The 23,947-nt window shown below is 41.9% G+C and overlaps 1 protein-coding gene across 1 annotated transcript in view; it reads right to left on the reverse strand.

The window, feature by feature from the left end:
* Nup210l (nucleoporin 210 like) overlaps positions 1 to 23,947 on the reverse strand; it is a 91,147-nt gene that overhangs the window by 61,200 nt on the left and 6,000 nt on the right. The window contains exons 3-9 of the mRNA XM_070013824.1: positions 21,307 to 21,438; positions 17,064 to 17,157; positions 13,926 to 14,076; positions 11,372 to 11,504; positions 6,577 to 6,735; positions 2,296 to 2,364; positions 1,174 to 1,280 (exon numbers count right to left, since the gene is read on the reverse strand). Of these exons, the coding sequence (XP_069869925.1) occupies positions 1,174 to 1,280; positions 2,296 to 2,364; positions 6,577 to 6,735; positions 11,372 to 11,504; positions 13,926 to 14,076; positions 17,064 to 17,157; positions 21,307 to 21,438 (845 nt within the window). The remainder of the gene's footprint in view (positions 1 to 1,173; positions 1,281 to 2,295; positions 2,365 to 6,576; positions 6,736 to 11,371; positions 11,505 to 13,925; positions 14,077 to 17,063; positions 17,158 to 21,306; positions 21,439 to 23,947) is intronic.

Raw genomic sequence — 23,947 nt, forward strand, 5'->3', positions numbered from 1 at the left:
TTTGGGAGACAGATATCAGGAAGATGGAGATGTGATGTTAGCCCAGGCAAAAAGTCAGTGAGATTTCATCTTAATCAACAAGCTAGGTATGGTGGCATTCACCTATAACAGCCCAGCTATGAGGGAGGCTGTAGGTAGAAGGATCATGGTTTGAGGATGGGCAAAAACAGGAGATCCTATATAATAAAAACTAAATAATTAACTAAAGCAAACAAGGGCTAGAAGTGTCGCTCAAGTGGTAAAGTAACTGTCTAGAACGTGGGAAACTACCAGTACCACTACCAAAAAAAAAAAAAAGGTCCTAGTTTTGAAAGATCCATAAATGCAAATATCAGGAACAGAGAAAGTAAAAACTTAGGTGAATTTTAGTGCAATTTGTAAATTCCATAAGTTAATATTTCTCAGAAAAAAAGGTGAATATAACACTTCCCATCTGATATTCACACTATTCTCAAACCACAAAACTCGTAGCCATCTCAGAAGTGAATCTGAAGAGTGAGGATCCCTCCAAAGTGTTATCACTGGGACTCTCTTCAACTCCTTCCTGTAATTGACTTTTGTTTTGAGGTTTTTTTGTTTTTTTGGTTGGTTGTGGGACTTGAACTCTGGGCCTGGGTGCTGTCCCTGAGCTCTTCAGCTCAAGGCTAGCACTCTACCACTAGAGCCACAGCACCACTTCTGGTTTTCTGGTGGTTTATTGGAGATAAGAGTCTCGAGTACTTTCCTGCCCGGGCTGGCTTTGAACTGTGATCCTCAGATGTTAGCCCCCTGAGTAGCTAGGATTACAGGCATGAGCTACCGGCTTCTTTCTATAATTCTTACCATGTTGTAACTTTACTTCTAGTGAAGTATTCCTCAAAAATTAGTAACAGTTTAAAAGCTAGTAACATTCATTTCCAAAAGTAAAACATGGAAAGGAAGAGAGGGATCTTCCACTGGACAGATAGACCAGTCCAGGGAACTATCCACATGAGGAGCTAGAGGAACATAAAGACACTCATGGACTGGAGGTGTGGTTAAAGTAATACAATGCCAGCCATGAGGTGAGCAAAAGTAGAAGGCCAGAGTTCCAGCCCCACACTACATGCACACACACACACACACACACACACAGAGCACACACACATATACACAGCACACACCCCAAAAAACAAAATAGCAAGAGAGACTCACATCTGAAATATAGACCTTTGTGCTGCTTTTGTCAAACACTTCTACTGTGATGACATACACCTGTTCCACCTCTAGACTCCATCGATCTCCAGGATAAATGGTGAAGCCTACATACATATCAAGATACACAAATATCAGGTTCCAAAGCAGGTTATTTAATCCCTATCTCAAGTTGTATAATAAATTAGAGTTCCACAAATCTTGCTTTAAAGCTGGGTGAAGATGGTTCACACCTGTAATCCTAGCTATTCAGGAGGCTGAGATTTAAGGATCCTGCTTCAAAGCCAGCCCAGGCAGAAAAGTCTGTGAGATTATTATCTCCAACAAACTACTCAGAAAAAGCTGGAAGTAGTGCTGTGGCTTAACTGATGGAGCGCTAGCTTCAAACACAAAGAGGCTCAGGGACAGCACCCAGGCTCTGACTTCAAGCCCGAGGATTGGCAAAAATAAATAAATACTAAATAAATAAATAAATAAAAATCTTGCTTCAATTTAGCTCACCTCACGCATAAGGAAACTGTTATATATGTGGAAAAGAACAAACCACAACTTGAGCTTATTCCTAATACATCAGATAGATTTTCAGGGTTTTTTTTTCCAGTTATTCTTTGTTTCATTTAGGCTAATAGTATTAAGAATCTTTTTTTTTTGCCGGGCACTGTTGGCTCATGCCTATAATCCTAGCTACTCAGGAGGCTGAGAGCTGAGGATCACAGTTCAAAGCCAGCCCAGGCAGGAAAGTCCCCATGAGATTCTCATCTCCAATTAATCATAGAAATAGCTGGAAGTGGCACTGTAGTTCAAGTGGTAGAGTGCTAGCCTTGAGCTGAAGAGCTCAGGGACAGCACTCAGGCCCAGGGTTCAAGCCTTATGACTGACCCCCCCCCCCAAAAAAGAATCTTTTTCCTTGTATAACATCTCTTATCCTAACTCAAAGATTACATGATATGCATTTTTATATTGTTTTACAATCTCTGTTTTAAAATGTTCCACTCTCACAGCATTTACTTAAGTTTGAAGTTAGCTATTCTTGAAATGAAGGTAAGGACCTTAACAAGTCTCCAGTTTATAATGCACTCATTTTAGTGAAATAATTGAAATTACTCAAATTTCTGAAAATACCTAAAAATCCAGGCTCTACAACATATATGGTGCAATTTGGGAGTCCAGATACAGATCTCATATGGACATCTTAATATTTTCTTAAGGAAATCATGTGAGCCAGAGCTGAATGAATACCGAAAAGTGAGCTACCAAAGAAGAAAATAAATACACAAATAAAACAATCTTTCATCTCTCTTGAAAAGCCAAAACTTAATCCATACATCTAAGAAAAATTCTTGAACTTTTGGAAGATGGAATGAGAGAAAGAAGATTGTGTTCTTTTAAAATTCATTTAGCTGGGCTGGGAAGGTGGCTCAGTGGTAGAGCGCTTGCCTTGCGTGCCTGAGGCCCTGGGTTCGATTCCTCAGCACCACATAAGCAAAAAGAAAAAAGCCAGAAGTGGCGCTGTGGCTCAAGTGGTAGAGCGCTAGCCTTGAGCTGAAGAGCTGAGGGACAGCGCCCAGGCCCAGAGTTCAGGCCCCACGACTGGACCCCAAAACAAAAAAACAAAACAAATAAAATTCATTTAGCTGCAGAATTGTTTCTCCAAATAAATTCTTTTTTTTGGGGGGGGTTTCCGGTCATGGGGCCTGAAATCTGGGCCTGGGTGCTGTCCCTCAGCACTTCAGCTCAAGGCTAGCGCTCTACCACTTGAGCCACAGCGCCACTTCCGGCTTTTTTTTTTGCTTATGTGGTGCTGGGGAATAGAACCGAGGGCCTCATGTATGCAAGGCAAGCGCTCTACCACTGAGCCACCTTCCCAGCCCCTCTCCAAATAAATTCTTATATAGGAGCCTAGTATGTGATGCAGAACAATGTAGTACCAGACTTTTTGACTAAAGAGATAAACAGTGGTGATGGAGATGAGGATGGAGGGAAGGGGCAAACTTTACCACTCAGCAACATGCCTAAGGCACCATAGACAGTTTTAAAATTCTTACCTGATTTTCTATCAGCAGCAAATCTTTGATAACAAAATGTTATTTTTGCCATCAAAAATAGTGCCAAGGGCTGGGAATGTGCTTAGTGGTAGAATGCTTGCCTAGCATTCATGAAGCCCTGGAATGGATTCCTCAGTACCACATACACAGAAAAAGCAGAAAGTGCCACTGTGGCTCAAGTGGTAGAGTGCTAGCCTTGAGCAAAAGAAGCTCAGGGACAATGCCCTGGCCCAGAGTTCAAGCCCCATGACTGAAAAAAAAAAAAAAAAAAAAACATTCCAAAAGCCAGGTGCTGAGGATTCATGCCTGTAATCCTACCTACTCAGAAAGCTGAGATCCGATCTCAGCTAGCCCAGACAGGAAAGTCCATGAGACCCTTCATTTTACAGAAAAAAAAAACAGAAATAGTGTTGTGGCTCAAGTAAGTAGAGTGCTAGCCTTGAGCAAAAAGGAGCCCAGGGACAGTGCTCAGGCCCAGAGTTCAAGCCCTAGAATCAGAAAAAAAAAAACACACAAAAAAATGCCAAGTCAATTATACATCATACTAGTTCAAGTCAGTTAACTGCTGGGCATGGGGCACTCAGGCCTGTAATACTAACTACTTAGGAAGCTGAGATCCCAAAGGTTGTGGATCATCTGAGCTGGAAAGTCTGTCCTCTAGGAAACTGGAAGTGGTGCTGTGGCTCAAACTGGTAGAGAACTAGCCATGAGCAATAAGAACTTAGAGACAATGCCCAGGCCTTGAGTTCACCAGCCGCCCCCCCCCAAAAAAAAAAAATTCAGTTAACTTCTAGTAGAAATGAAAATTCATTGCAGCATGGGTCTATAATAATCTAATGAGAAATATATTATATTTACCTCTTAAAAACATACTACCTCTAAAACCTGAGAAGAAATTATTTCTGCTCTAAAAAACATATAACTGAGATGACTAAACAGAAAGTACTCAAAATTCAAAGCACACTGGTTTAATTGTTGTATTAATTCAGTCAGAAGCTATACTACAAATTATAAAACTGGCATAGTAATTAAAGATTGCTTTTACCTATGCATTAAAACAAGTCCAGGCAACCAGTACCAAACTAGGCTTCGTTCTGATGTGTACTTGAATATAACATTCATAAAATATAAAAGCTAGAAAGAAATTCAGAAATATAGCATTCCCTTCATTTTCAGATAAAGGAACATCTTCACAGTTCTCTACATCAATTCCTTCCTTTGTTATCAAAATAAAATATCTTGCCTTCCAGCTAGTTCTTAAACTTATATTCAGAATCTCATTTCTTCTTGCCTGTCAGAAGACCTTGTTCCATTAAACTTGCTACATAAGCAGTTAACGCTGTTGAACTATATTTATAGACATGTTCAAGTTACTCCTACTTTAAAAGAAAGTTCTCTTCATGGTTTTTAAGATTTTGCCTTGCTTTTCTTTTTTAAAAATCAAGATATTTTTGCTAACAAGGTGACTCAAACTAATTTTTCAGTCTTGGTCTTTCTTACTATCTCCATCAGATTTCACTTGCTAAGCATTTTCTTTGTAAATTCCTGAGATGGCTACAATGAAATTCATATGTCTTGGTTTACCTATTATTTCTTTTTAAAATTTTGAAGATTAAACTCAGGACCTCATGCAACCTAGGCAATGAGCTACCACTGAGTTCTTTATCTCATCCCTACCTTTTTGGAGGGCAATATTGGAATTCAAACTCAGAGCCTCACAATTGCTAGACAAATCATTCCTAATACTCCCCCCTCCCCCTTTGGTGCAGTCTTAGGGCTTGAACCCAGGGTTTCAGTGCTGTCCCTGAGTTCATATCTATAATCCTAGCTACCAAATAAAAAACAAAATTGAATGAAATAAAAATTCTCTGTAAATTTGAAATATAATTTGGATTCATTTATCAGTGATTGAATTAGGAGTATTTTCTATTTCTGAACACTTGAATCATTTCACAGATGTCAATTATATTTTTACTATATGCCTAACAGTTGACTATAATAGATGTTATGTGCCTCTTTGCTCAATCTTTACAGAGCAAGTTTAGTGAATTTTTTTTTTTTTTTTTTTTTTGGGTTGGTCGTGGGGTCTGAACTCTGGGCCTGGGTGCTGTCCCTTAGCTCTTCAGCTCAAGGCTAGCGCTCTACCACTTGAGCCACAGCACCACTTCTGGCTTTTTTCTGCTCATGTGGTGCTGAGGAATCGAACGCAGGGCCTCATGCATGCAAGGCAAGCACTCTACCACTGAGCCAACTTCCCAGCCCAAGGTTTAGTGAATTAACAATTATTCTCAACTAATTTTAAAAACACTAATTAAATATCTACTGCATATAACCTTTCCTTAATTATCTTTCCTCAATTATCATGTGAAAATAGGCCAAATTAGATTCACACATGTTCTTATAAACTCTATTTTCCTTAGTGCACTAATTATAATTGATTGAGGATGCAAATAAGCAATAGAGCCAACAGTTCCTAAGTTGCAACTATTCTCATTTTTCTATACACACAGAGCTAGATAGTATAACAATAATAATTTATAGTTATTTGTTAAAAATAAAAATCTAGCTGCCAGGTGCTGGTGGCTCACACCTGTAATCCTAGCTACTCAGGAGGCTGAGATCCTGAGGATCATGGTTCAAAGCCAGCCTGGGCAGGAAAGTCCATGAAACTCTTATCTCCAATAAACCACAAGAAAACCAGAAGTGGTGATATGGCTTAAGCTGTAGAATGCTCGCCTTGAGCTGAAGAGCTGAGGGACAGCGCCCAGGCCCAGAATTCAAGCTCCACGACTGACAAAAAATAAATAAAAAAAAAAAATAAATAAAAAAAAAATAAAAATCTAGCTGGATGTGGAGGTTCATGCTGTAGTCCCACCTATTCAGAAGGTAGAGGTTGGAGGATTGAGGTTCAAGGCTGGCTGGCCCTTGCAAAATCAGTACAAGACAATATCTGAAAGCCAAACTAAAAAGCAAAAGGACTGGAGGCATTGATCAAGTTGCAGTGTACCTATGTAGCAAGCATAAGGAACTGAGTTTATTCCCAGTATTGTAAAACTGTAAAAAATTTAAAAAAGAGAGAAAGGGAGGCGGGGGGGGGGGGGGAGGCTGGAAAGGGATGGGAAGGGGAAACAAAGGAGGAGACTACAATGCTTGATAAGAAATGTACTCATTATCTTGCCCATGTAATTGTAACCCCTCTGTACAGTATATTCACAATAAAAAATAAATAAAAAAAAGAAAAAAGAGCGAAAGAAAAAAGGTCCAGTAGCATAATCATTCTTAATAAAGTACATTATCAAAGAACATGTTTAGGATTTGGGGAAGTGTAGATTGACAGAGAAACTTGAGCAAAGGATACTTTTGTGGACAAAGACAAGATTAGTCTGGCCCAGCTGGAGGGCAGTCACCATGGCTGTCTTCTCATCCAGTGTAGCCACTTTCCCCACAAGAGACCCATTATGTGCAACTCTATGGTCTTGTAATTCCAGTGTATAATGTTCCAGGGGAAATTTCACCTCTGTAAAACATGAAAGTTATACAAATATAATAGCAGCAGCCACTCCAGGTTATAATGGTGTACTATTTGATTAAAAGAGAAGATTGGGAATCATGCCTAAAATAAAAAATATGAACAGTTTCTACTTTTTCCCCCATTAGGATGAATTTAGACAGGTAGCCAACTAGGAGAATACTTCATGAAGTGATGGTGGGTATGGCTTATGGTCTTCAAAATTAGCACACTAGCTGGGCACTGGTGGCTCACACCTGTAATCCTAGCTACTCAAGGCGGCTGAGATCTGAGGATCACCATTCAAAGCCAGCCTGAGCAGAAAGTCCATGAGACTCCTATCTCCAATTAACCACCAGAAAATTAATCTCAAGCGGTAGAGCGCTCGCCTTGATCCAGGACAGCATCCAGACCCAGAGTTCAAGCCCTATAACAGACAAAAAAATCAACAACAACAACAAAAATAGTAAAGGCAAATGTCTAAAAACACTGAAGCTGTGTCATTAAAAAAGTAACTGTGGGGGGCTGGGAAGGTGGCTCAGTGGTAGAGCGCTTGCCTTGCATGCCTGAGGCTCTGGGTTCGATTCCTCAGCACCACATAAGCAAAAAGAAAAAAAAAGCTGGAAGTGGCGCTGTGGCTCAAGTGGTAGAGCGCTAGCTTTGAGCTGAAGAGCTGAGGGACAGTGCCCAGGCCCAGAGTTCAGGCCCCACGACTGGACCCCCCCAAAAAAAAAGTAACTGAGGGGGCTGGGAAGGTGGCTCAGTGGTAGAGTGCTTGCCTTGCATCCATAAGGTCCTGGGTTTGATTCTTCAGCACCACATAAAGAGAAAAAGCTGGAAGTGGCGCTGTGGCTCAAGTGGTAGAATGCTAGCCTTGAGCTGAAGAGCTGAGGGACAGTGTCAAGGCCCAGAGTTCAAAAAAAAAAAAAAGTAATTAAGTCATTAACCTGCTCAAGATATGAGGACTATCTCTGTCCAATGCTAAAGTACAACAATTAACTTCAATTAACCACTCAAAAACTGGAAGTGGAGCTATGGCTTAAAGTGGGTGAGTGCTAGCCTTGAACAAAACAGCTCAGAGACAGTGCTCAGGCCCTGAGTTCAAGCCTTACCACTGACAAAAATAAATAAATAAACATTAAAAAAAGTTGAAGAAAAAAAATTAAAGAAGATATCAAATGGAAAGACATCCACGCTCATGGATTGGCAGAATAATATTGCCAAAAGCAAACTACATAATTAATATAATACCCACCAATATTCCAGTATTATTCCTCACATTTTAGAGAAATTAATCCAAAAGGTCATAGCATAAGAAATTCTAAGTGAGGGGCTGGGAAGGTGGCTCAGTGGTAGAGCACTTGCCTTGCATGCATGAGGCCCTGGGTTCAATTCCCCAGTACCACATAAGCAAAAAGAAAAAAAGCCAGAAATGGCGCTGTGGCTCAAGTGGTAGAGCGCTAGCCTTGAGCTGAAGAGCTGAGGGACAGCGCCCAGGCCCAGAGTTCAGGCCCCACGACCAGACTCAAAAAAAAAAAAAAAAATCTAAGTAAAACAATTCTAAGTAAAAACAGCACTATTGAGGATACCATAATACCAAATTTCAAATTGCACTAAAGAACTAGAGTAACATGAACAGTTTGGTACTGGCACAAAAACAGATCCAAAGACAAATGGAACAGTATAGAAGGCCCAGGAATAAAACCACTATATCCAATTAATTTTTTTTTTTTTTTTTTTTGCCAGTCAGGCCTGGGTGTGTACCCCTGAGCTTTTATGCTCAAGGCTAGTAGTGCTCTACCACTTGAGCCACAGCTCCACTTCAGCTTTTCTGGGGTATGTGTGTTGGGGGTGGTGGTTAATTGGAGATGAGAGTCTCACAGAGTTTCCTTCCCAGGCTGACTTGGAACTGTGATCCTCAGATCTCAGCCCCCTGAGTAGCTAGGATTACTGGTATGATCCACTGGCACTGGGCATAATTTCTGATAAAGGAGCCAAAAACATACAATGGAAAAAAGACAATTTCTTCAACATATAGTGCTGGGAAAACTTGGTGTTCACTTGCAGAAGCTTGAAAACCAAACTTGTGTTTCTCATTCTATACAAAAATCAGCTCTAGGGCTGGGAAGGTGGCTCAGTAGTAGAGCGCTTGCCTTGCATGCATGAGGCCCTGGGTTTGATTCCTCAGCACCACATAAGCAAAAAGAAAAAAAAAAGTGGTAGAGTGCTAGCCTTGAGCTGAAGAGCTGAGGGACAGCGCCCAGGCCCAGAGTTCAGGCCCTATGACTAGACCCCCCCCCCAAAAAAAAAAATCAGCTCTAGGAAGTGGAGCTATGGCTCAAGTGGTAGAATGCTGTCCTTGAGCTTTTTATTTTTTTTTGTCCATCATGGGCCTGAACTCTGGGTCTGGGCACTGTCCCTCAGCTCTTCAGCCCAAGGCTAGCGCTCTACCATTTGAGCCACAGTACCACTTCTGGCTTTTTTCTGCTTATGTGGTATTGAGGAATCAAACCCAGTGCCTCATGCATGCAAGGCAAGCACTCTACCACTGAGCCACCTTCCTAGCCCCTGTCCTTGAGCTTTTTTTTGAGTGAAAAAAAGGTCAAGGACAGCACCTAGGCTGTGAGTTCAAGACCTAGGAATAGAATAAACAAACAAACACAAAGAAAAAAACCCTTCAGTTGGATTAAAGAGCTCAAAGTAAGACCAGGAAAATGCAGGAAAAACTCTGGAAGATCTAGGCTCAGGTAAAATTGTTTTCTCAATAGGACTTCAGTTGCCCAAAGGATCAGAGCAAGAATTAACAAATGGGACTATATCATATATACATACATACAGGTATGTATATATACATATATATGTATATATACATACATACAATGAAATATTATGTAACCATTAAGTAAAATAAGACCACATAATTTTCAGGAAAATGGATCAGTTGGAGAACATCATATTGAAGGAGAAAAGACAAAAAACAAAACAGTGGGTCTGGAAAGGTAGCTCAGTGGTAGAGTGCTTGCCTTCCATGCATGAGGCCCTGGTTTGATTCCTCAGCACCACATAAGCAGAAAAAGCTGGAAGTGGCACTGTGACTTAAGTAGTAGAGCTCTAGCCTTGAGCTGAAGAGCTGAGGGACAGCACCCCAGGCCCAGAGTTCAGGCCCCACAACCAACAACAACAACAAAAAAGCAGGTAGCACTGATCAGTACATTGTATGTATAATCTGATGTATGGAATTGTAACCTCATTTTTTTTTGGGGGGGGTCCGGTTGTGGGGCCTGAACTCTGGGCCTGGGCACTGTCCCTCAGCTCTTCAGCTCAAGCAAGGCTAGCGCTCTACCACTTGAGCCACAGCGCCACTTCCGGCTTTTTTTTTCTTCTGCTTATATAGTGCTGAGGAATTGAATCCAGGGCCTCATGCATGCAAGGCAAGCACTCTACCACTGAGCCACCTTCCCAGCCCTGTAACCTCATTGTTGTGTCCACTTAATAATGATATTCTTTTTTTGTCAGTCATGGGGCTTGAACTCTGGGCCTGGGCACTGTCCCTAAGCTCTTCGTTCAAGGATAGTGCTCTATCACTTGAGCCACAGCTCCACTTTTGGTTTGATTTATTGGAGGTAAGAGTCTCATGGACTTTCCTGCCTGGGCTGGCTTTGAACCATGATCCTCAGATCTCCTGAGGAGTTAGGATCCTCAGATCTCTTGAGTAGCGAGGATTACAGGCATGAGCCACTGGCATCCGGCTAATACTAAATTTTTTAAAAGAAAATAAATTAAAAAAGAAAAACAAATATCACATGTTTTTATTCATATGTGGAAGCTAGTCCTAAAAGACATACATACTCATGCACATGTACATATCTATACATGGATATATCCATATTATGTGAACAAACACTGTGATGGGAAAGGGAAAATAAAGTGAATAATTTTGAAATACATTTCAAGCATATATAAAAAAGCATGAAAAAAGAGATTAATTTTTTTAAAAGGCAAAAAAGAAAACTAATAACCTCAATGAAAACTATTGATCAAAAGGAAGATGGAGGGGCAGGGAAAAAAAAGTGGACTCTTGGGGGGGTGGCTAAATAGTGGGAGTGATTGAGTTAACAAGGAGGATGAGGGGCTGGGAAGGTGGCTCAGTGGTAGAGCGCTCGACTTGCATGCTCAAAGCCCTGGGTTCGATTCCTCAGCACCACATAAGCAAAAAGAAAAAAGCCGAAAGTGGCGCTGTGGTTCAAGTGGTAGAGCGCTAGCCTTGAGCTGAAGAGCTCAGGGACAGCGCCCAGGCCTTGAGTTCAGGCCCCATGACCGGACCCAAAAAAAAAAAAACAAGGAGGATGAAGGAAGTTGAATATGGTTGAAATGGATTGTTTGCACCTATGAAAATAGAATAGCAAATCTAGCTAACATTGTTTTGGGAATTGGGAAGAAGGGAAAGGAAAATAGTTAAGAGGGGGCGAGATTGTTTAGAATACAATGGAAATGTAACAATGAAACTCCCTATATAACTAAAGTAAGCTAATTAAAAAATATTTTATCACAAAATCTAAAAACATAAAGAAGTGGGATTGCTTCTTTGTTAGCAACAGAAAGGACTTGAAAAACCTGAATCACAGAAAAAGACAAATCATCTTACCTGTCATTCTTCCCTGAACCATTTTTGCAACTTGGTATTTAATATATGCTCCTACTAAAAGATAAATATCATGGGATGGTATAAGAAATATATTCTCCAAAACCAGCAGACGTATCGATGCTGCTGCCACTTTCTAAAACAGGGAGGGAAAAAGTCAAAGTTTCCATAGGTAAAATCCTTAAGGCTATCTTTATGAAAAGCTTACTTTTTTTTCTGGCAGTTCTGGATTTTGAACTCTGACACTTGCTGGACTTACGCTTGTTAAGTTAGTGCTCTACCACTTGAGCCATACAGCCAGCTCTATTCTTTTCCTGGCTTTTTTTTTTTTAGTTGGGGGGGGGGAGTGGCTTGAACTCTGGGCCTGGGCACTGTCCCCGAGCTCTTCAGCTCAAGGCTAGCGCTCTTCCACTTGAGCCACAACCTACTTCCAGTTTTCTGGTGGTTTATTGGAGATAAGAGTCTCACGGACTTTCCTGCTCCGGCTGGCTTTAAACCATGATCCTCAGATCTCAACCTACTGAGTAGCTAGGATTACAGACATGAGCCACCAGCACCCGGCTCAGTGCCCAGCTTCTCTCTTAGCTTTTTAACTTAAAGCTGAAACTCTATCACTGAGCCACAGCAACACTTCCAGCTTTTGGATGGTTAATTGGAGATAAGATTCTTATGGAGTTTCTTGCCTGGGCTGGCTTAAAACTGTGATGCTCAGATCTCAGTTTTCTGAGTAGCTAGAATTACAGGCAGGAGCCAGGGACCGCCTGGCTACATTTTATATTCTTAACTTTATTATTATTATTATTATTATATTATTATTATTATTATTATTTTTGTCGGTTGTGGGACTTGAACGCTGTCCCTCAGCTCTTCAAGTCAAGGATAGTTAGTGCTCTACCACTTGAGCCACAGCGCCACTTCCAGCTTTCTGGTGGTTTATTAGAGATAAGAGTCTCACAGACTTTCCTGCTGGGGCTGGCTTTGAACTGTGATCCTCAGAATTCAGCCTCCTGAGTAGCTAGGATTACAGGCATGAGCCACCAGCACCCAGCTTATTCTTAATTTTTATTCTGTAAGAGTTTCATGCACTTTCCTGCCTAGTCTGGCTTCAAATTATGATTCTCAACCTGACTGAGTAGCTAGAATTACAGGAATGAGTCATCAGGGCCCGGTCTATCTTTTATTCTAAATTTGAGTGAAAGCTAAGAGTTAGAGAAAGTGAAGGTAATATTAAGATTCATGAAGCTTGAGGTAGATGTGTAGCTTAATTGTAGACTGCCTACGTAGTAAACAGGAGGCCCTGAGTGCAAACCCCAGTACCGATACAGATACACACACACACACACACACACACACACACACACACACACACACACACACACACACACACACACACATTTGGTGGGGGGGGTAGGTCAGTTGTGGGGCTTGAACTCAGGGCCTGGGCACTGCCCCTGAGCCTCTTTTTTCTCAAGGGTAGTGCTCTACCACTTGAGCCACAGCCCCACTTCTAATTTTTGAGTGGTTAATTGGAGATAAGAGTTTCACTGAGACTTTTCTGTCCAAGCTGGCTTTGAATTGTGATCCTCAGATCTCTGGCTCCTGAATAGCTCAGATTAGAGGCATGAGCCACCAGGGCACAGCCACATACATATTTTTTAGACCCCTCAAAACAAAAAATAGCTCAGCAAGTTTCATGAAGCTGATGAAAAGGCACAGATAATTCTAACAGATAATTGGAAGGCTAAGGCAAAAGAATCCTAAGTTTAAGGCCATCCTGGGGTATGCAGTAAGGCTTTGTGTAAGATTCATGATAATTTTCAGGCAAACTGAATTTGGGGGGGGGGGGCTTGAGCCACCGGTGCCTGGCCAAACTGAAATTTTAGCTTCTGATTATGAAAACAATTTTTACTCTTTATTAAATTATTAAAAGAAACAAGCTTGTAGCTAGATGTCAGTGGCTCAAACCTGTAATTCTAGCTACTCAAGATACTAGGCTAACTGGAGAAGTGGGCATGGCAGGGCACCCTATCATACTACCTGTGCTAGAATGAAAAATAGGAGGATCATAGTCCAGGCACATGATAGAGTAGAAAGCAAGACCCTATCTCAAAAATGACCATTGAGAAAAGATTTTAAAAGCTGGAGGCATGATTCCTGCCTCATTAGGAGGCATGACTCCTGCCTAACAAGCACAAGGGTACCAATTCAAACCCTATTACTGTCAAAGAAAGAAAATGTTCTAAAAGAAAATGCCAGTGATCTGAGGATATGTCAGTAATAGAGTGCTAGCCTACCATGATCAAGGCCTGGGTTGAGTTCAAACCCGAAGCTTTTTTGGTGAGGGATGGGGTAGGAGAGAAAGAGATCATACTTGTAATTAGGTAATAGTACAAAACACATACAGAAAATAAGTGTTTTGTATGCTTATCCACATGAGATGACTTTTTCAATTAAATGATCAACTATCAAGTTAGAGAGCTTCTATTACAGATTCACAATAAAAACCTTTATTTTCTATAAGACTATTGGGTGAACATTTATAGCACAAACATCTTACCTTATAGAACTGTTCGTAAATTCGAACTTTTACAACAGCAGCACCAGTTCTAATCCCAGACACCAAAATCATATCTCCTTGTTTGTCTTCTTTTTCCATCTCAGCTATATAGACGGGGGAAGAATATTCTGCCTCAGAGTATTTTAGAATCCTAAATAAAAAATAAATTTGTTTCTAGCAGAAATCAATGTTTTCTTCCCATAATTCCCTAAGAGATTTTATTCTCTGTAAGGTTGATACAGTGTACAGGGTTAAAAGGGTGACATTGACTAAGAACCATTGTACTCATAACCTGACTTAGGGAATTTTTTTTTTTTTTGGTCGGTCATGGGGCTTGAACTCTGGGCCTGGGCACTGTCCCTGCGCTCTTAAGCTCAAGGCTGGCATTCAACTACTTGAGCCACAGCACCATTTCCAGTTTTCTGGTGGTTTATTGGAGATAAGAGTCTCACAGACTTTGCTGCCCAGGTTGGCTTTGAACCATGATCCTCAGATCTCAGCCTCCTGAGTAGCTAGGACTATAGGTGTGAACCACTGTTGCCTGGCTTAGGGAATTTTTAACAACTTTGCACAACTACTTAGTAACAACAACAACAACAATCTAAAAATAATATTTGTCTCTGGGCACTGGTGGATCATGCCTGGAATCCTAACTACTTAGGAGGCTGAGATTTGAGGATTGTGGCTTGAAGCCAGCCCAAATAGGAAACTCTGTGTGACTCTTATCTCCATTAAACTACTCATGAAATCCAAAAGTGGTACTGTGGCTCAAGTGGTAGAGTGCTAACTTTGAGCACAAAGAGGCTCAGAGACAGTGCCCAGGCCCAGAGTTCAATCACCAAGACCGGAAAAAAAAAAAAAAAAAAACTTGTAGAAAATGTTATGGTGTGGCGCTGTGGCTCAGTGGTAGAGTGCTAGCCTTGAGCTGAAGAGCTGAGGGGACAGCGCTCAGGCCCAGAGTTCAAGCCCCACGACTGACAAAAAAAAAAAAAGAAAAAGAAAATGTTCAGATTTCCACAAAGACTATAACTAATGTATGTGTGGCAGAAACTAGTGTGGAACTAATTACAATTTTGGTTGTCTGAGATCTATTACTTGGTACTTGAGACAAAAGTTCATACTATTAGCTAGGTGCCAGTGGCTTATACCAATAATCCTACCCATTCAGGAGTCTGAGATTGGAGCATGGCAGTTTGAGGCAATTTGGGGCAGAAAAATCCTCTAGACTATATCTCCAAAGTAACTAGCAAAAAGCTAAGTGGGGCCAGGCACCAGTGGCTCAGAGAACCTGTAATCCTAGCTACTCAGGAGGCTGAGATCTGAGGATTGAGGTTCAAAGTCAACCCTAGTAGGAAAGTTCGTGAGACTCTCCAATAAACTACCAGAAAATTGGAAATGGTGCTGTGGCTCAAGTGGTAGAATACTAGCCTTGAGGTGAAGAGCTGAGGGTCAGCACCCAGGCCCAGAGTTCAAGCCCTACAATAAAAAAAAAAAAAAAAAAAAAAAAAAAAAGGTAGGCTGCAGGTGTGACTCCAGTGGTAGAATACCAAGCAATTAAACAAACTGATCAAACACCAGATACCTATAAGACTACTCAGGAGGTTGAGATCTGAGGGTCATAGTTTGAATCCAGCACAGGCAGTCTTAATTCCAATTAAAAAAAAAAAAAGGCAGAAGTGGAGCTCTGGCACAAATGGTAGAGCATTATCCTTGAGCTGAAGAGCTGAGGGAAAGTGCCCAGGCCATGAGTTCAAGCCCCAGGACCAAATACACACAAAAAAACAAAGCTGACCAAGTTCAAAGCCTTGTGGTCAAACACCAGTACCACTAAATTAATTAAGTAATAAATTAATTTAATCAAACCACTAAATTAAGTAAGTAATACATGCTACCCAGACTCCTCTGCAGTGTCTCAAATTAAGCTATAATAAAAGTACCCGGGCTGGGAAGGTAGCTCAGTGCTAGAGTGCTTGCCTTGCATGCATGAGGCCCTGGGTTCGATTCCTCAGCACCACATAAGCAGAAAAAAGCCAGAAGTGGCTCAAGTGGTAGAGTGCTAGCCTTGAGCTGAAGAGCTGAGGGACAGTACCCAGGCCCTGAGATCAGGCCCCATGACCAGCCAAAAAAAAAGAAAAAAGAAAAAAAAAGTACCCATATTTTATGAAACTGTAACACCTCTGTACATCACCTTTATAACAATAAAATATTTAAAAAAACAACTACACTGGGCACATGTGGCCCATGTCTATAATCCTAGCTACTCAGGAAACAAAGATCTGAGTTCACAGTTCAAAGCCAACCATGGCAGGAAAGTCTGTGAGCCTCTTATCTCCAATTAACCACCAGAAAATGGGGAAATGGAACTGTGGTTCAAAGAGGTAGAACACTAGCCTTGAGCAACAGAGCTTAGGGCAAATTACACAGGATTCTAGATACTCACCTGCAGTGAGACCAAAAAAAGGATAGCCTTAGAAGAGAATCATAAAGGTGGCAATACCCAAACGCGTCTTCATATTTATATAAAATAATATATATACTGAAACAAACTCCAGAGATATGGAAACAATCACTTTTTATTTTTTTTCTTTCTCTGATGATTTTGTATAATTTACTTTATATATGGTGTATTTATGTGCACGTCTGTGGGAGGATGGGGGGAGGTACACAGAATCTGAGGAAAAAGGGTGAAAAAGTGCAGCAGTGGAACGCACTGGACGTTGGTGGAAGTGAACTACACAGCTCCTGGGTGAAGATGAGAGGGAAGGAATGGGAGAGAATGAGGGAACAGATGACCCTGTATGATAGCAAATATACTTAGTACCTGATGCATGTAAATGTAACCCCTCTGTATATTACCTCTATAATAACAATAAAGCAAATTTTTTTAAAAAGGCCAGAATTTTGAAAAAAAAAATAAAAGAGCTCAGGGACAGTGTCTAGGCCCTAAGTCCAAGCCCCACAACCAACAACAACAAAAATAACTATATTTCTCTCATAAGTCTATCAAAGACATTTTTCCCTGGGAAATATATCTCTTTCAAAAAAGTCCACAGAGCAGAACTATCCAAGTCTACACACACGGTGGCTTTTCAGTATGCACACTTGTCAAAGGTAACTTATGATCAGTTTCCAATTTACCTAATTTTGCTAGACAGTCCTTCTCTTGCTGACTCGTTATCCTGTGCAATGCTCCACTCAAACATCATCCCTGCCAAACTACTGAAAGTATTTCCTATAGAACAAGGCAAAAAGCAGACAAGAGAGAATTATATATACAAAAACATTCAGGTATCCTCAACAAGAGAAATGTAACAAGAAAATTATTTTTAGGCCTCAGTAACAAGTAATAGTAATATTATTACTGACATAAAACACATATATGGGAGCTAGACAAAAGTGGTTCATGTCTACAATTCTAGATACTCAGGTGGCTGAGATCCAGAGAAATCTCAAAGATGGCCTGGGCAGAAAAGTTCTCAAGATTCTATGTCCAAAAAATAATCAGCAAAAAGCTGGGCTGGAGAAATGGCTCAAGTGCTGGAGTACCAAGCAAACAAGCCAATTGAGACCCTGAATTCAAACTCTGGCACTGGCAAAATAATTAATTTTATAAATCTCACATATATGGAGCTATGAGCATAGCTCAGTTAAGGTTGAAAGTTTGCCTAGCAAGTTCCCAGTATTAAAACAAAACAAGAGCTGGGAAGGTGGCTCAGTGGTAGAGTGCTTGCCTTGCATGCATGAGAAGCTGGGTTCGATTCTTCAGCACCACATAAGCAGAAGAAGCTGGAAGTAACGCTATGGCTCAAGTGGTAGAGTGCTAGCCTTGAGCTGAAGAGCTGAGGGACAGCACCCAGGCCCAGAATCCAGGCCCCATGACCAAAAAAAAAGAAAAGAAAAGAAAAGAAGGGGCTGGGAAGGTGGCTCAGTGGTAGAATGCTTGCATTGCATGCATGAGGCCCTGGGTTTGATTCCTCAGCACCACATAAGCAAAAAGAAAAAAGCTGGAAGTGGCGCTGTGGCTCAAGGGGTAGAGCGCTAGCTTTGAGCTGAAGAACTGAGGGACAGCGCCCAGGCCCAGAGTTCAGGCTCTACGACTGAACCCCCCCCAAAAAAAAAGAAAAGAAAAGAAAAAAAAAGGAAAAAACAAAACAAAACAAAAATTGCTCACCCCTGTAATCCCAACTATTCAAGAAACCGAGATCTGAGGATTGTGGTTCACAGCCAGCCCAGACGAAAGTCCATGAGAACATTATCTCCAATTAATCAGCAAAAAAAGCTGAAAGTGGAGCTAAGGCTCAAATAGTAGAGTGCCAGCCTTGAGTAGAAAGAACTAAGGGACGATGCCCAGGCCTTGAGTTCAAGCACCAGCAGTAGCACACATGCACACAAATCCATATATGATAAAGATCTTCACACTAACAATATAAGTGTTTTGCTTCACAAGTTTTCTGAAAGTAGAAAGAATTCAAGCATATTAACTTCTTTGGTTTTTTTTTTTTTTTTTTTTTTCCAGTCATGGGGCTTGAACCCTGGTACTGTCCCTCAGTTCTTCAGCTCAAGGCTGGCGCTATACCACTTGAGCCACAGTGCTACTTCAGGTTTTCTGAGTGGTTTATTGGAGATGAGATTCTCACAGCCTTTCTACTGGGCTGGCTTTGAACCTCAATCCTCAGATCTCAGTCTCCTGAGTAGCTAGGATTACAGGCATGAGCCACTGGCACCCGGCAAAGCATATTAGCTTCTTGCTGACAAAAGTACATTACATTCTTTCTGTTCCTTTCTATAGAAAGGTCAGCTAACATCTATCTTATGGTTGACAGTCACAGTTAAACCTGGTTACTTCAACCATTTTTACAAAAACTAGATTTCAAAAAGAGGTGGTTTTTTTGTTTTTTGTTTTTAGTGCAGGTCCTGGGGCTTGAACTCAAGGCTTGGGCACCCTGAGCTATTTTGTTCAAGGCTAGCACTCTACCACATGAGCCACACCTCCACTTCTGCCTTTCTTTGTGTCTAATTAGAGATAGCATCTCAAAGACCTTCTTGTCCAGGCTGCTTCAAATTACAGTCCTCAGATATCATCCTCCTGAGTAGCTAGGATTATAGGCATCAGCTACTGGCACCAAGCAGAGTTCTTTTCTTTTTTTTTTTTTAGGGGGGTGTCCAGTCGTGGGGCCTGAATTCTGGGCCTGGGCGCTGTCCCTCAGCTCTTCAGCTCAAGGCTAGCACTCTACCACTTGAGCCACAGCGCCACTTCCGGCTTCTTTTTCTTTTTGCTTATGTGGTGCTGAGGAATTGAACCCAGGGCCTCATGCATGCAAGGCAAGCGCTCTACCACTTGAGCCACCTTCCCAGCCCTCCATGAGTCTCTAATCTCCAAGAAACCACTAGAAAACCAGAAGTGCCGCTGTGGCTCAATTGGTAGAGCATTCGCCTTGAGCTGAAGAGTGCAGGGACAGCGCGTAAGCCTAGAGTTCAAGCCCCATGACCGACTAAAAAACAAAACAAAACAAAAAGCATTACTCTTTGGGTAGGCACCAGAAACTAACATCTGTAGTACTACCTATTCAGGAGGCTGAGATCTGAGAATTGTGATTGTAACTAGTATCTCCATTAATCAGCAAAAAGCCAGAAGTGGAAATGTAGTTCAAAAGGTAGTGTGCCAGCTTTGATTGAAAAAGCTAAACAGGAGCTCAAGGCCAAGCTGGAAAGAGAGAGAGAGAGAGAGAGAGAGAGAGAGAGAGAGAGAGAGAGAGAGACAGAGAGAGAGAGAGAGAGAGAGAGAGAGAGAGACAGAGAGAGAGAGAGAGAGAGAGAGAGAATGCAAGCAAGCAAACAAGCAAGCTTGAGGCCCTGGTTCAAACCCTAGTATCAACACCAAACTAAAAAAATGGGGAACTAACAGTTGTTGTTTATTTTTAACGTTCCTCTTTTTGGTGTTACTGGGGGTTGAACCCAGGCCCTTAGTGCTTGTAAGGCAGGCATTCTACTGCTTAGGCCATTTCTTCAGACCCTTCTTGCATTGATTATTCTCAAGGTAGGGTCTCTATTCCTGTGCTTCCTCGTGTTCACTGAGGATGACAGACTTGCATCACTACACCCAGCCATTATGCTTCCTCTGCAGCTGGGATGACAGATGCAATATACCGTACTGAGCTATTGGTTGAAATAGTATCTCATGAACTTTTTGTGCCTGACCTAGCTACAAACCCCAATATTCTCTATCTTTAAAAAAACTGGGATTCCAACTTTTTTGGGGGAGAGGGGCTTAAACTCAGTGCATTATACGCCTGCTTGGCTTTTTTACTTTTGCACTTACAGCTGGTACTCTACCACTTGAGCCATGCCTCTAGTCTAGCTTTTCTGCTGGTTAACTGTAGATAATCTTTTGGATTTTTCTTTCTGGACTAGCTTTGAAGTGAGATAATCAGATCCCAGCCTCTCTAATAGTTAGGCTCACAGGTCTGAGCCACCAACACCTGACACTAAAATGTTCTATCTGCTCAGTGGCAGAACTGGACATTTTTAAAAGTTCAGAAATAACGCACAATAGTAGACATTTTATTCAAGAATGCAGATGAAGATTGAAGACATGGCTCAATTGGTAGAGAGCCTGCCTAGCAACTACATTCATGAATTCAAACCCCAGTAAACACACACACACACACACACATACACACACACACACACACATACACACACACATACACACACACACACATACACACACACACACACACACACACACACACACACACACACACAGAGGAATGGAGATGATACATTGAACTGCAGTGAGAATTATTTCTTCTCATTTATATGAATTCCAAATGAGAAAATAAGTCTTATTTCTAATCTACTTTATCATTCAAGTTTCTGTTTCTAAGTGCTTAACATGAAGGAGTATTACCTTATTATTTTTTTTCTTTTGGTTAGTTGTGGGGCTTGAAGTCTGGGCCTGGGCACTATCCCTCAGTTCATCAGCTCAAGGCTAGCACTCCACTTGAGCCACATTGCCACTTCTGGTTTTCTGGTAGTTTATTGGAGATAAGTCTCATGGACTTTTCTTTTTTTTTGGGGTCCAGTAGTGGGGCCTGAACTCTGGGCCTGGGCGCTGTCCCTCACTCTTCAGCTCAAGGCTAGCGCTCTACCACTTGAGCCACAGTGCCACTTCTGTCTTTTTTCTTTTTGCTTATGTGGTGCTGAGGAATCGAACCCAGGGTCTCAGGCATGCAAGGCAAGCACTCTACCACTGAGCCACCTTCTCAGCCCTTCTCATGAACTTTTCTGGGGCTGGCTTTGAACCTCAATCCTCAGAACTCAGTCTCCTGACTAGCTAGGATTACAGGTGTGAGCCACCTAATAATCTAAAGTTCATTACCTTTAGCATCCAATGCTCTCACCATCAGCTCCAGAGGTGAATCATCTACATAGAGTTCTCGGGTCCGAGACACAATTTCAATGTTGTCTATGACATCAACTTTAACATCACAACGTAGTTCATGGTCAGTTACTATAATAAATCCAAAAATTCAATAGGTCATAAATCTATTGTATGTCCCACATGCACAAAGTTTATTTTAAAGATTATTTTTAGAAAGCTGGACATCAGTAGCTCAATAGCTCACACCTGGTCATGGGGCTTGAACTCTGGGCTTGGGCACTGTCCTTGCGCTCTTCAGCTCAAGGCGAGCACTCTACTGCTTGAGCCACAGAGCCACTTCCAGTTTTCTAGTGGTTTATTGGAGATAAGAGTCTCACGGGGGGGGGGGGGGTGGCTGGGAAGGTGGCTCATTGGTAGAGTGCTTGCCTTGCATGCTTGAGGCCCTGGAGGCCCTGGGTTCGATTCCTCAACACCACATAAGCAAAAAGAAAAAAAAAGCCAGAAGTGGCGCTGTGGCTCAAGTGGTAGAGCGCTAGCCTTGAGCTGAAGAGCTGAGGGACAGCACCCAGGCCCAGAGTTCAGGCCCCACGACCGGACCCAAAAAAAAAAATTAAATTAAATTAAAAAAAAAAAAGAGTTGCACAGACTTTCCTACCTGGGCTGGCTTTAAACCACGATCCTCAGATATCAGCCTTCTTAATAGCTAGGATTACAGGCGTGAGCCACCAGTACTCAGCAAATCTAAAACTCGTATTGCTTGAGCTGTGGCTCTAGTGGTAGAGTGCTAGCCTTGAGCAAAACAAAATTAAACCAAAAAAAAAAAAAAACCAACAAAAAACAAAACACGATTATAAAACAAAAAATTTGATAGCCAGGCGCTGGTGGCTCATGCCTCTAATCCTAGCTACTCAGGAGGCTGAGAACTGAGGATCATGGTTCAAAGCCAGCCTAGGCAGGAAAGTCCATGAGACTCTATTTTTTTTGGTTGGTCATGGGGCCTGAACTCAGTCTAGGAGCTGTCCCTCAGCTCTTCAACTCAAGGCTAACGCTCTACCACTTGAGCCACAGCGCCACTTCCAGCTTCTTCTGTGTATGTTGTGCTGAGGAATCAAACCCAGGGCCTCATGCATGCAAGGCAAGCACTCTACCACTGAGCCACCTTCCCAGCCCTATGAGACTTGTATCTCCAATAAACCACCAGAAAACCGAAAGTGATGCTGTGGCTCAAGTGGTATAGTGCTCTCCTTGAGCTGAAGAGTGCAGTGGCAGTGACCAGACCCAGAGTTCGAGTGTCACAACTAGCCAAAAAAAAAAAAAGACTATGATGACTGTTTTTCCCTGTAGAAGAAAAAAACAGGCGCAGGACGGGGGGGGGGGGGGGGGTTGTGTGTGGAGAGAGAAAGTGGGAGAAAAGTGAGAGACACAAGAAATGTACTCATTACCTCACATACGTAACCATAACCCCTCTGTATATCACCTTGAAAATAAAATAATTTTTTTTAAAAAGAAAAAACAAAATTATAAGATATAAGAACTTCTGTTCAGGGGCTGGGAAGGTGGCTCAGTGGTAGAGCGCTTGCCTTGCATGCCTGAGGCCCTGGGTTTGATTCCTCAGCACCACATAAGCAAAAAGAAAAAAGCCGGAAGTGGCGCTGTGGCTCAAGTGGTAGAGCGCTAGCCTTGAGCTGAAGAGCTGAGGGACAGCGCCCAGGCCCAGAGTTCAGGCCCCACAACTGGACCAAAAAAAAAAAAAAAGAACTTCTGTTCAAGCCAGGCGCTGGTGGTTCACATCTGTTATCCTAGCTACTCAGGAGGCTGAAATCTGAGGTTCAGAAGTGGAGTTGTAGCTCAAGTGGTAGAGTGTTTGCCTTGAGTAAAAGGAGCTTAGAGACAGTGCCCAGATCTACAGTTCAAGGCCCAGGACCGGGGAGTGGGGGGAGTGAGAATTTCTGTTCATAATAAAAGACACTACCCCACTGGGTCTTAAACATTGATCTGTTATAATATTTTACTCATATATGACAAAATGAGTTTTGAAATAGGAAATATTACCATTAAATTGCATTTAATTATTTTACTAACTAGTTAAATACATTGCAACTACATAAATATACTGCTTACTTAGTTTTTTCTTTTTTTGGGTCCGGTTGTGGGGCCTGAACTATGGGTCTGGGCGCTGTCCCTCAGCTCTTCAGCTCAAGGCTAGTGCTCTACCACTTGAGCTACAGCGCCACTTCAGGCTTTTTTCTTTTTGCTTATGTAGTGCTGAGGAATCAAACCCAGGGCCTCGAGCATGCAAGGCAAGCGTTCTACCACTGAACCACCTTCCCAGCCCCCTTACTTAGTTTTTAAGTGGTAAAAAAGTCCTTTTTCAGCCGGGCGCTGGTGGCTCACGCCTGTAATCCTAGCTACTCAGGAGGCTGAGATATGAGGATCGCGGTTCAAAGCCAGCCCGGGCAGGAGAGACCGTGAGACTCCTATCTCCAATAAACCACCAGAAAACCGGAAGTGGCGCTGTAGCTCAAGTGGTAGAGCGCTCGCCTTGAGCTGAAGAGCTGAGGGACAGTGCCCAGGCCCAGAGTTCAAGCCCCACGACCGACAAAAAAAAATAAATAAATAAAAAAAAGTCCTTTTTCAT

The sequence above is a fragment of the Dipodomys merriami genome, unplaced genomic scaffold (genome assembly GCF_024711535.1).
Source record: "Dipodomys merriami isolate MVZ:Mamm:240054 unplaced genomic scaffold, mDipMer1.0.p SCAF_92, whole genome shotgun sequence".
In the NCBI taxonomy this organism is placed as follows: domain Eukaryota; kingdom Metazoa; phylum Chordata; class Mammalia; order Rodentia; family Heteromyidae; genus Dipodomys; species Dipodomys merriami.